At 43.8% G+C, this 12,788-nt stretch overlaps 1 protein-coding gene across 2 annotated transcripts in view; it reads right to left on the bottom strand.

The window, feature by feature from the left end:
- MYL3 (myosin light chain 3) overlaps positions 1–334 on the bottom strand; it is a gene marked incomplete at both ends in the record, with an annotated part of 38,811 nt that extends 38,477 nt beyond the window's left edge. For both annotated transcript variants that reach the window (XM_082499428.1, XM_082499427.1), the window contains one exon: positions 212–334. In XM_082499428.1, coding sequence (XP_082355554.1) covers positions 212–334 — 123 coding nt within the window. The remainder of the gene's footprint in view (positions 1–211) is intronic.
- Positions 335–12,788: the final 12,454 nt, after the last annotated feature.

Below are 12,788 nucleotides of genomic sequence, written 5' to 3'. Positions count from 1 at the left end.
ATCTTTTAGCTCCTCTGTTTAGCAGAACCCTCAGTGACTTTGCTCACATTCTACCTATGGCAATTCCTGTTGCTGCTCACTTTCTGCTCAAAACCAAGAGCTACTTTTGGAGAACATCATCTCACAGCAATGAATACACCACCACTAGGACCACCACCAACCCAAGCCCCACCAGCCTGCTTCCTCCCACGCCAGGTCAAAAGATACATACTTTGATAGAAGCTGGGTTAAATTCAACTTCTTTTTTGGGTTCTGGTTCTGCTGGTTTGGGTGCTGGTTTGGGTTCTTCCTTCTTAGGTTCAGCCTTCTTAGGTTCAGGCTTTTTTGGAGCCATGTTGGTTTGCTGGTGGGCTGCTTTGGGAAGGGAGAGAAGGAGACAGACAGACAGACAGAGAGGAAAGAGGTGGCTGCTGCAGGATAAATCACCAGCGCGCACAGGTCTTTATCCCTGGCCAGTCTCTTGAAGTCACACATTGTGTCACTCCCAGACCTGTCACATGCCAGAGCTTACAATAGGGCCACTGCTATAAAAGGACAAGACATTTACCCGGCTATTTTAGAGCCATCGGATACGGCATTGTTACGAATTAGCACTTAAATGGAAAGAGAGTTTGGGGATTTTAGGGCTGAGGCTGGCGCTGAGTCAAACATTTTTGGTGTTCATGGGCACTGGTGTACATGTACAAGGGGGAGGTTGGGTTACAATCCAGGTCCCATCGATGGGTTTTATCCTCCCCAGGGCCCTGCTGACACTTATCTTCCCGGCTCACTTGCTGCAGAGCCTCTGTCTTCCAGGCTGGATGGCACCCCTGGCCTTTGTTGTGCCACGGTTCGTTAAAAGACAAGAGCAGGTTTATATTTAGACGTGAAGATGAGGCTGTATGGGAGGTTGACCATCAACATATCAGCTGGCACAGGGGAGAATTCATGACCCAGATCACACGCTGGTCTTCCCCTGGGATGGTGCAAAGCACCAGTATTGCTTATAGCAGAAAGCATCTAATGAGCAGGGAAACACACACACACACACGCACGCACACGTGCACGCGTGCACACACACACACACACACATACAGGCTGGGATAGCACTGGGTGTCTGTAAGCACATCCTCGTGGCTGAGATTTTCCAGACCACTCTAGGGACCTGAATGCCAAATTCCTATTAAAATAACTAAGATAAGGGTAACCATTTGAAGCTTTTCTAATCTCAGGTTTACTTTGATTTAAATAAACCCCCTTCAAAGCAAAAGAGAGTTAACAATTTTCAGATCTGTGTTTGCTTATGTCATTTTTCTGAAAGAGGAGGCCACTCTCTGAAACATGGTTGCTTCCATATTGCTTAGATTTATTTTTTTTTCCCCAAAAAAACATCATCCCCTGTAACCAGACAACCACCCACTAAAACACAAAGTATTTGAAAAGGGGACCTCCGCTGGCATTTCAGTTGAATCATAAATCTCTTTGTTGTTTGTACTTCCCACGTTGTCCTGATAATCTACACTTCAAGCCCCTTTGAGACCTACTTTTCCCAACACCGCTGTCAGCTTTACCCCCCAGTGCCTCCCTCGTCGCGCTCCTCTGTTCTCTGGGTGGCTCTACTGGAAGAGCGCTTATGCTTCATCCTGCCCAGCTGCTCCCAAATCGCTGCACATCCCTCACTGGCAACACACAAGCAGCTTTGAAGTGCACCATGAATCACGGAATCACGGGATCATGGAGTTTCAGAGTTGGAAGGGACCTCTAGAGATCATCTAGTCCAACTCCCCTGAATGCTACGCACAAGGCCGGCCACCCCCGTTAAACTGCCGTCTCCCCCATGGCTTCAGCAACTGAAAACAGTTGAGGATCCTGGAGAGACTGGAGGGGGAATGGAGAAGGGCTGAGCTTTGTTGCTATACACCATAGTGTGCAGTTCCAGGTCCTACCTGAATGAGAGCTTGCTGTCTGATTCCAGGTTTGAGGCAATGCCACAGTATTTCTTGCAGTAATAAAGACATCACTGCAATAGTGTGATTATTACAGTAATGGTAATTTGCGCTTTTTGGATAATGGGAAGCAAATCTTATTCCTTTAATTAAAGAGGGCACTCTGGGGACGTTGTCTATAACAGGAGCCATGAGCTGCTGCTGAGCAAGCTGGGAAGGTATTTTGGTGTTTCAGTGTTTTAGCGACAGCCTGGAGAATTGCGTTTTTCCCTGTTGTCTGTCACCTTCCAGGAAACTCAATTCTGGTCCCCTCCATGGAGGTGGTAGTAGAGAAGGGATGTGTCTCCATGAGAAGTGGTGCAGAGGTTTGTCTGCTCGCTCTGACCAGACCAGACTCTAGTCGTCTTCAGTTCATCACAGCCACAGATCCACCCTGATGGAGCCCACCAGCCCCAATCTATGTTTGCTTGGTCACCTGGGGAAGAAGTTTCTGACAGCAGCTTACCAACGTGTCGAGCTACTCACTGTAACCAGTGCAGCCAGAGCAGTTCAGCTTCCCTAGGGTAGAAACCTCCATTTGGTCATTGGGTTATAGGGTGGGATTCATTTGCATTGGAGATGCAACAGAGATGCACTAGATCATCCCACCTGGCCATCAGCTGCCGTTGCAGAAGGGCCTCAGTCTCCCATAGGGTCTGTGCCATAACTGTATACCTGCCAGTCCCATACATGTCTCAGATACTATAGGGTTGCAAAAATGGCTATAGAAACACCTATGTAGGCAAATTAATCCCATTCCCTGTGAATTATTAAACTACAGGACACCCACACAGTTCTGGAGAGGCCATTGTAGGCAGAGGCATCTCCAATGACACCAGATATTTGCATTTAAGCAACTGAGCGAGGCCATAGATACCGACAGCTGAAAGAGGTGCATCACCCTCACAGTGAATATATGGACGAGATCTCTGCTGACTGTGATGGGAGCTATGCCCACCACGGGAAGCCACCATGGGAACTCTGTCGCATAGTTCCCATAAAGATATTTACATTATAGACACCTAAATTAAGACAGGTGAACCCTACCCAAGGCTGAATTCCATCTTCTGACATTTCCTTCATATTGTAAAGCCCCGGAGTAGAGGTTTTTCTGCAGGTTTCTATTTTTCATTTGCCCGTTTTCTGTCCAGGGCAAATAAGAATTAAGTGTGGAAAGTGTCTGACGTACCCTGCTGATCAGAATAAGCAATCTCTGCAAACTTTGCAAGCTGTAGCTATTTTCTGCAAAGAAATAACTGAAATCATGCATTCTTTTCATGCCCTGTAAGAAGTTTTGCTGCATTGATTTCTGCGTTGAAATGAGTCACGGCTGGAGAATCGTAAGAGCTTTCTACAGACCCGAAGAAACACCAGGGTGTAATTTCACCATGTCCCCCCACTACGGACTTCTCGATTGACATGGCAGGAGACAGCACAGACCCAGCAAATTCTGGGTTCTGCTAATTCAAAGCAGCAGAGCTGCAGTGCAAATTAGCATGTGCCCGGAGAGCAGCCGTAACCGCAAGGACAGCATCTGAGCAGGCACCAGCCTGAACGCGTAAGTGTGTTTAACCCAACACTTGAAAAAGCCACCAGGTCTTATTCCTGAACTGAAAAGAGCACTGGAAAATATCAGGCAATTAAGATGCCAGCAGCAGCTCAACAGCAGCTCGGGATCTTGTCACCTCCACCTCTGTGAGATAAGAAGAGACCATAATAACTAGGAGAGTCATATTTCACTTTCTCTTCCGAATTCCACAAATCAGCCATGGTTGTGGGGCCTGTTGGTGGTTTGTTGTTTTGTTTTGTTTTTGTTTTTTTTTCCCCTCAGCTTTCTCTGTAATAAAAAGACACTGGAGAAATAATAGCAAAGATGTCCCAGAAAGATGGCTGAAAGCTCACCTCAGCCAGATTCCCAGCCAAAATTCAGTAGTGTTACTGTCGTACAAAGATTAACTCAATCTGTTTTGGTTTTTTTTTATGTATTCATGGTAAAGTATATTCATGATACAGCTGGCATGACACAGTTCACAGAAAAGATGCTTTGCGCTTCTGTCAGAATCAATATGGTTGCAGCATCCTGACACTTTCTGTAAATTGCCAGTTCTGCTTGGAGGGGAAACTTCTGGTAATGCCAAAAAAATCCCAGTTAAATACTTCGGGATTTTTATGCAGTCTCCTACCTGTCTGTGCCTCCTTTACACCCATGGCACGTTCTTTTTTGACTTCTGTTTAGTTTATTTGTGTAGACCTGTCAATGACCCAAATACCCTAACAGATCAACCCTTTCTCATGGCTTCAGGTGGTTTTTCATCTTCATTTGCTTTTTCATCACAAGGTAGCGTAGCCGGCAAGCAATACCCCCATCTGTGCAATTACTGCACATGTGTCTGCTTATCTTTATTTAAATATACAATGTCAAGGCAAAACAGGGAGGTACATTATGAGTTTTAAGTACCTGCAGGGCTGGCTAACCGCTGCTGGGTGGATGTCTTGGACCAATTCCATGGATTAAAGATACTCCAATGCCCTGTAAATCCTTCTGCAAACAGCCAAATCAATGCAGCTAATCTTGCCCTAAATCCCCCATTCATCTCTTCCATGAGGATCCCTGGAGTCCCAGCAGCTGCAAAAAACCAACCCTGACCAAAAATCCCTCTTCCTATTAATAGGTTTTAAAGGGCAGGGGGCGGGGGGGTTGTGCTCTTTAGTTTTTCAGTCATGTTCACAACAGACATTAGCAGCGGATCTCAGTGCCAAAAAGCTATTCCAGAGTCACCCTGGAGTCCTACATGAGAGGCTGGGCTAGCTGTGAATTTTCTAAAATTCTCTTATCATCAGGGTATGATAAGTTTCTCCTGAGAGATGGACCAGGATCATCTTCAAAGAGAGCAGAGCTCATCAAGACATTTCCCACAGAAAAAAAAAAAAAGGATTTAAGAACCAGAAAAGTAGAATATAAGTGAAAACAAAATATTCTGGCTAAAATCTGTATCATTTAGATTTAGGAGTACTGCCACAGTGCCTTATCATTCTCTGGTCCTTGATAAGTCTGTCTGCCCAATTTTACTGGAGCGATAGAGCAGCCCAGGTTGGAAGGGACCTCAAAAGATCACCTGGTCCAGCCTTTTGTAGGAAAGGGAGCCTAGACGAGATTATCTAGCAACCTCACTCCATTTACTGTGATTTGCCACCCTCCCCCTCAGACCAAGTAGAGGAGTTTGTATAAAGAATGTGAATCGCCTCTTTCTGAGGGAAATTAAGAGCTGAGAAAAGTGAAGAATTTTCATGAAATATTGTTGTGGGATATTTGAATTGAACTATTTGGGGCCAACACGTATCAGTTTTCAGATATTTGACTTCTCAACAGAATAACTTCCTCTGCCCCCCAGGTAGGTTGTTCGTTGGTTTTTTTTTTTTTTTCTGTTAAAAATAAAACTAAAATTAATCTTTGAGTTTAAACTTCAATTCTCCCTTCAAAAACAACCATTGATGGAAACTCTCCAGACATCTTTAAATGAGAGGTTAGGAGCACGTCAAAGATGTTCTCTCTCCAACCAAAAGTGGTTGTGCAACTTTTCCCCATAAGGAATGCTGTCCTTAGAGTTGTAAGACAGCCACAGCTTGAGTGTCTTCCCCAGAGAACAGAGAAAAAGTGTTTTTAGAAGATTTGAAACCAGAAGACGATTTATTTTTCTGCTTCTTCAGTCCCCAGCACAGCAGATGTCTTGTCAGCTGTTGGACGAAGAAAGCAAGCTCCAAACCACATCTGCTCATATGCTACTCAACCTCTGTACTTTAATATAACCAAGTTATAAACAGAAAGCCAAATATTTTCAAATGGCAATGGCATTTCAAAGATAGTTAATGAAAAAAAAAGTAGAAAAAAAAGAAAACCAGAAGGAGAACTTCCAAGAAACCTCCAATTTTCTCCTTAGTTTTTGCCAACTGTAAAGCTCATCAGTTTTTCCATCCATGCTTTAACACCTGAGTGGTTAAAACAAGACAAGAAGGTACTGGAAGGAAGAACAGAAGGGGTTGTATCCACAGAGAGAGAGAGTGATGTGGTGGGCCAACTGAGAGGGTGTTTATCTGATGGGAAGCTGCTGTGCGCAAAGGTGGAGGAGGATAGGAATAAAGGTAAAAATGAGAATTTTCTCTGAGATTACTGTCACCACTCCCAATTTCCATAGGGTGAATTGTCTGACCAATAAATATTACCACTGCTCCCTACAGGAACATCAGCTCAAAAGAAGCCCTGCCTTTGGACCAGCTCTTCAGCTGCTATAAATCAGTGAGTTCCACTAACTTCAAGGGAACTATGCTGATTTATCCCAGCTGTGGATATGGACCAGAATAGTAGATTGTCTGGCAGTAACCATCATTTACTCTCTGACTATTGGGATCAGGAGAACACATGTTTGTTCTTCATCGGGACGGGACGGGAAGGGAAGGGAAGGGAAGCTGACTATATAGAAAATGTAACACTGAAGATAACGAGCAGCAAAGCAGCAGTGGTGACACAAAACTCGGTGGAAATGTGCTCTTGCTCTTGCTGCGTGCAAGATTTAGTAGAAAATTAGTGTATAAAGGATCTTGACACTCTTTAAGTACCATGGGACAAGGAACAGGAATGAAATGCTTTGTGTGTTACAGCCTTAGCAAACTTCTAAAGTCCTGCTGCAAGGCCAGTAACAGTCTGCAAAAATCATCAGGATCCTTCAGCTGATTGCTGAAAGGAAAAAGTGTTAAATGTCAATTAAAGAACTAATTAACAGCTATTGTGCAGACTTCATGATAGCCTACTCCTTTTAAGTATACACTTTTATTTTCTTCAGCAAATCATCTAGTTCCTGTTAGAAACATTAGGGGACAGTGATGACATTTAACTTTAGCATCAATGAAAGGTCTAGCTTTTACATGAGCGATCGGCATTGCCTTCTCTTTGTCAAAATGAAGGAACGCTCCCAGATGGTGATTCTTTCCACCCCTTTGTCTTTATAACAGGTAGGATGAATATCCTTCTAGACTTTTCTTTCACTATATATATATATATATTGGCAAAGGAAGTCCCAGCCGTTCACATCGGAGGCTTAACTTTCAGATACTTAAAGTAAGGTAATTCCACGTTTCCATACTCGTACAGCCCATTTCATCCCCGCTAGGCTATTTCAATTTTCCTTTTCAGGAAAGGAATACAATACTGCATTCCTTTATTTCCAAAAGGAGTATACCTACCCCCAGCCTTCATCTGTCACAGGTTTTTATGCCTTTGTTTCTGGGACTCAACAGAGGCTGAGAAGTCTGCTCCTTTGAATACTTAGGGACTACGAGCAAGTCAACTCATGATCTTCTGAGGGACAAAGTAAAAGGATCAGCCTCAGCAGCTGACAGGTTGACAACAGGTCACTGCCCATACCCTTAGCAGGCAAGAAAATACTTCTTTTCAGGGTGACCTTGCAGATCCTAGAGCAGGTGCTGAAGGCAAACGTGGCAGATCCAAGTGGGTTTATCCAGAATCCCCCACTACCGATACCATTTCATCATTACTTTGTGTTTTTAACTTTATAAAGCCCATTATAGGGAAAATGGGATCCCCACAGCTGATTTCAACGGGGCTGTGGCATTTTGCTCTCCTCCTTTCTGCTCCTTCGCTCTCTCTTTTTTGGTACTGTATGAAATCATCAGCTCATATGGCACTGCAACTATTTTTACAGCCTTTGACTGTCCCCACTTGTACTGCAATGTGGCTGCTGCAGATTTCAAAGCTGAGCATCTCATGTCGTTACTAAACCACTACCAGAGACAGCTGCAGTGCAGGGGGTGGGCAAAGGTGGGTTTCTTCCTTTCTTCCAAGCTGTGTTTTCACTGGGATTAGCTGAAAAACAATCCCAGGGACTGTAAGGAGCAGCTGGTCTCTTCTAGAAACCTGAAGTGAATGCACAGAGATCTAGCTCTATACTGGGAAAGTGACCCAAAAAGGGCCAGTGATGGACACGGGGGAAAAATTTTAAAAAAAAAAAAAAAAAAGGTAAAAAAAAAAAGAAAGAAATTTATCTGGAGTCACAGTAAAGTCTGAGAAGAGGACATCTCAGGAGACTTCTCTGACCTGGTGCTGGACACAGGAGATAGTTAATCATACAGCCTTCTTTATGGGATCATCTATAAAAAGTTGAACATCCCACTCCTCTCTGCATAGTCACATGCAAGCAAAGCTGTAGCACAAATTCTTACTGCTTAAGATAAAAAGAAGTGTCAGATGCTAGACAGGAATGTGGTAAGTATTTTGGGAAGCATTTTCATCTGGACCCATCATCAAACACTGATTTTTTTTGTCCCAAAGTAGATGAATCACCATGGCAGGTCATACCTCCTAGAGCAAAGTTTGATCTGAAGCCCTCCAGAAACTGAAGTTTTCCAGTCACCTCCAGAGTCTGAGCACAGGCCACGGCTAACAACCTCATGTAATTAAGACTCTTGCTTTCAACCTCAACAAAAAAAAGTTAAAAACTAGTCAGGAACTGCAATTGACTCTTTCCCTGTTTGAAGGAAAACACCAAGAGCCAAGTTTGATCCCACAGTGGATGTACAAGTCATCCTTCCCTCCTTCCTCCCTCCCCCTAAATACACATATTCTTTTGTATTATTCATTCAGGTTCCCTTTCAGGAACGAATAGAAAGAATTCCATGGGAAAAGGGCAATTTAACACATTCTCGTGGAAATCTGTCTTACTTGTTTTTCAAAGGGATCTATATTGCTCCACTTAGCAGAGAAGAAGCCTGGAAGACTAATCAGTTATATGAAATGAGCACCAGCCAAATCATCATCATAGAATCATAGAATGGTTTAGGTTGGAAAGGATCTTGAAGATCATTGAGTTCCAACTCACCTGTCATAGGCAGGGACGGCTCCCACTACAGAAACTGCATTTCAAGCTGTGAAGCTGTGGTAACCACTATGGTATTGCAAATTTGTGGTTAGCAAAGGTCCCAGACTCGGTCTGAGACTCCCACATTTCTGTTCTGATGCCCTCAAAGTGATGTGCGAGAGACATTCATGAATTTTCCAGGGAGCTGTCTCTACTGCAGTCGTTACGAAAGCCCAAGCCCGGAGTCCATCAAAGCAAGTTTCCAGGACATACACAACTCTGGCATTAAGAACTGCTTTGGGAAGCTCTGAGCTTATGTTATCTCCTGATGTGATGGGAGATGAAGGCAGAAATCCCACATCACAAGAAACAGCCTTCAACAAGCAGGGCCTCTGTTGGAACTTTCTATTCAACAGCAAAAATAGATGTACCCGGCTTATCTCATTTCTGCTTCCTGTAGGACAAATCCTGCTTGCACATGGGCACTAACAACTTCAAACGAACCATAAAGACTCATGATCTGGCCCTGCTACTCATTTCCCTATTCCTTTTTTATTACCAGAGATATTTAAAATTCTGGGCCATAGCAACAAAGGCAACTCTTGCAGTGATGATCAACGTAATTCACACCTTGCTGTCATTTATAATTATCATTTAAGTCACAGGACTATCTTGAGGTCCCAGCAGAAACCACAATTCCAGCTTGCTAGTTACAGACGTGGTGGGAAAAAAAAAAATTAAAAGAGAAATTATGTAAAACATCATAGAAATAAAAATATAAAAATTTACAACATACGTACAAGTGACAGGCGGAGAAAAAGGCAGTGGGGACTGTTATTCTATACCTTTTTTTTCTTGTAGTGGGAGGATAGATGATTTGACCAAGGTCAAGCAGAGAGTCTGTGACAGAATTAGGAAATAAATAAATTTCTCATGATGTTTCCACACTGCCCTATACGTCCTGGGAGGTAAATACACTCCCTGCAGAAGGCACACGGTGTATGTGACGGGAACACACTCGTGAAACCTTACACGGCAATGTTTTAACAGTAAATAATTTACTTGGTGTCGATGCTCTTTATTTTGTTTGTTTTAATATGTAAAGGGGGTATCAAAAGGGAACGTGGAGTCTTTTCTTGTGATGTCATACGTGTAACATTAATGTCACTTCCCAAAATACTCGTCTTCCTTTTTCATGCAGTGGAATTTCTGGCCTGGTTATGAAACTCAACCCGCCCTGTGAAGGGCTGTAACCCAATCTGAACCAACAGCTTGGGAACAATAGTCACATCGAGTCGGCCGGCAGAGGAACGCCAAGAATGTCCTGGGCTGAAGGACTCAAAGGTTAGAGCTGCTCCACGCTCTTGAAACCCTGGGGACCCTCCACCAGGCACTGCTTGGCTGAAGAAGACACAGAGGCGTGAAAAGAGAGCTGAGCTCCGGCAGCCGAGTTAGTGGTCAAGTACGTGTAAAGCATGTGGAGATCCAGATCTGCCCATGGATCAGTCCGTGACACACAGACACAATTCAGCTCGCGAACAGGGAATATGATCCCATGCTAACTCCCCAGCGTTCATACCCAGGACCTGCCCTTGGGTGTATTTCCATTTCTTGTTTTGCCTTAGTTATCATCTTATCCTCTTATTTCTATTTCTTTAATGATCAGCTACCACATTTCTGAAGGAGCTTGAGATCTTTTGTAAAAAGGTTTCCACCAAACATATTTTTGGTCTTGACATCTAACTGAACTTCCATTGTTCTTCAAAAATTACCCTTTTCCCCTTTTTTGTTACACTTTTCCCACTCCTTCCTCTTGCTTTTCAATTGTGCCAAGAGAGATTTCTCACATACAGACTGAAGAAGCTGGAATAAGATTTGGACAGTTATCTAATGACTAAAGACTGCATGAGCTCTATGATTGGTCAGCTGATCCATTGCTAACATTCACTGAATCTCATTTGAGATAACAGAGGCACAGATTTTGGGACCTGGAAAGCTGTTTGTCATGAGTCAGTCATATTTAATATGCATTTTTCACTGGGGAGGCCAGTAGTCTGCTTCTCAGAAGACCTCCCCTGCAGTACCGCATCCAGCTCAGGGGCCCACAACATAAGAAGGACATGGACCTGTTGGAGTGGGTCCAGAGGAGGCCATGAAGAGGATCAGGGGGCTGGAGCGCCTCTGCTGTGAGGACAGGCTGAGAGAGTTGGAGTTGTTCAGCCTGGAGAAGAGAAGGCTCCAGGGAGACCTTAGAGCCCCTTCCAGTGCCTAAAGGGGGCCTACAGGAGAGCTGGGGAGGGACTCTGGATCAGGGAATGGAGTGATAGGACAAGGGGAAATGGTTTCAAACTGAAAGAGGGGAGATTTAGATTAAATATTAGGAAGAAATTTTTCACTATGAGGGTGGTGAGACACTGGTACAAGTTGCCCAGGGAAGTTGTGGAGGCCCCATCCCTGGAGGTGTTCAAGGCCAGGTTGGACAGGGCTTGGAGCAACCTGGGCTGGTGGGAGGTGTCCGTGCCCATCTAATCTAATCTAATCTAATCTAATCTAATCTAATCTAATCTAATCTAAAACTCTCCTCTTCCAGTTTGAAGCCATTACTCCTTATCTAATCCCTACATGTCTTTGTAAAAAGTCCCTCTCCAGCTTTCTTTTTGGCACCCTTCGGATACTGGAAAGCTGCTATAAGATACTGTCCCATAAGTGCTGTCTGCAGGATATCCTGCACACAGAAAGGCAATCCCTTCTGCCCCCCAAAACAGCAATTTATTCCCAGTGGTTAGCACTTGGCAGCAGTTGAAGACTCACTGGGTATCCCTTTCAAGATCCCAAAGGGGTGTCTGAGAGCACATCCAAACTTAGCATATGCTGGGACTGGGCTCACAAGTGGACCTTGGGCTCCAGCTCATGAGATAAGAGGCATGTGACCCCCCATAGCTCAGGCCAGTCACATCTTGGTTTTATAGCGCACCGCAAGAACGTAAATAAGAGGACAGTTCCTGGAAAGAATGACTCCAATTCATACTTGTTGACGTCAACAAACCAGAGATGTGCTTGACTATTTTAAAACGCTTCCCAAAACCCAAAAGTGGTTCTGTAAAAATGTTCTGAGGTTCTGATATCAAAGTATTTTTGCCTGCTGTCTGGCTTGTTACGTTGGCTTATCTGGAGCAGAAATACATATATACTCGTGTGCTTGCATTGCCACATCCATGCCTATGAATATGTGTATGTTACTGTGTAAATACACAAACATATAGCAGGAAGTGAAAAATACAATGTATTTCAATTAATCTGTCAAGGAAATTTTGCATATATGAAGATATGTGTGTATGAGTTTGTGCATATCACACGTATATAATCATATTATGTGTGTGGTCAATATGAAAGCATTAATAACGTTGTCATTTCAAAAATAAAAACCAAAACATTCGAAATCTGCCTGTTAATTTTGCTTATGTATGACCTGAGGGTTTTACGCTCCTTCCATATCTTCTGATAGGACCACTGGATAGACACGATTCCTGAAATTCCTGGCACAGAGGGCATGGTAGAGGGTGGTCTACAGTCCTTCTGGCAGGATAAAGGGGATCTGGGACTTGGCAAGGGAGAATCAGAACAACACAGAGAGATTTGTCTCTTAGTTGAGTGGTGGTGATAATTTTTTGTGTTCAGCTCAGGCCTTAGGTGGTGCAGTCCAGCTGTCACCCTTGCAGCGGATCCTATACTGGGCAGGGAAAGACCCACTTGGTGAACAAGTCTCAGTGCCACAAGCAGGAGTGGAAAGATGGATGCTGCGATCGGTTCAGATCTACGGCGGTGTAAGTGCAGTCATGATAAACTATTCAGTGTATCTTCAAAAGATATGCAACTATGATCATTTTCTGGGATTTACCTGCCTGTGCAAAGTAAACTTAATTAAATGAGTAGTACATGCTACTGGACATGCTAC

This window comes from Vanellus vanellus (genome assembly GCF_965231255.1).
Source record: "Vanellus vanellus genome assembly, chromosome: 2".
NCBI classification, from domain to species: Eukaryota; Metazoa; Chordata; class Aves; order Charadriiformes; family Charadriidae; genus Vanellus; species Vanellus vanellus.
This window is presented reverse-complemented; position numbering and strand designations above follow the sequence as displayed.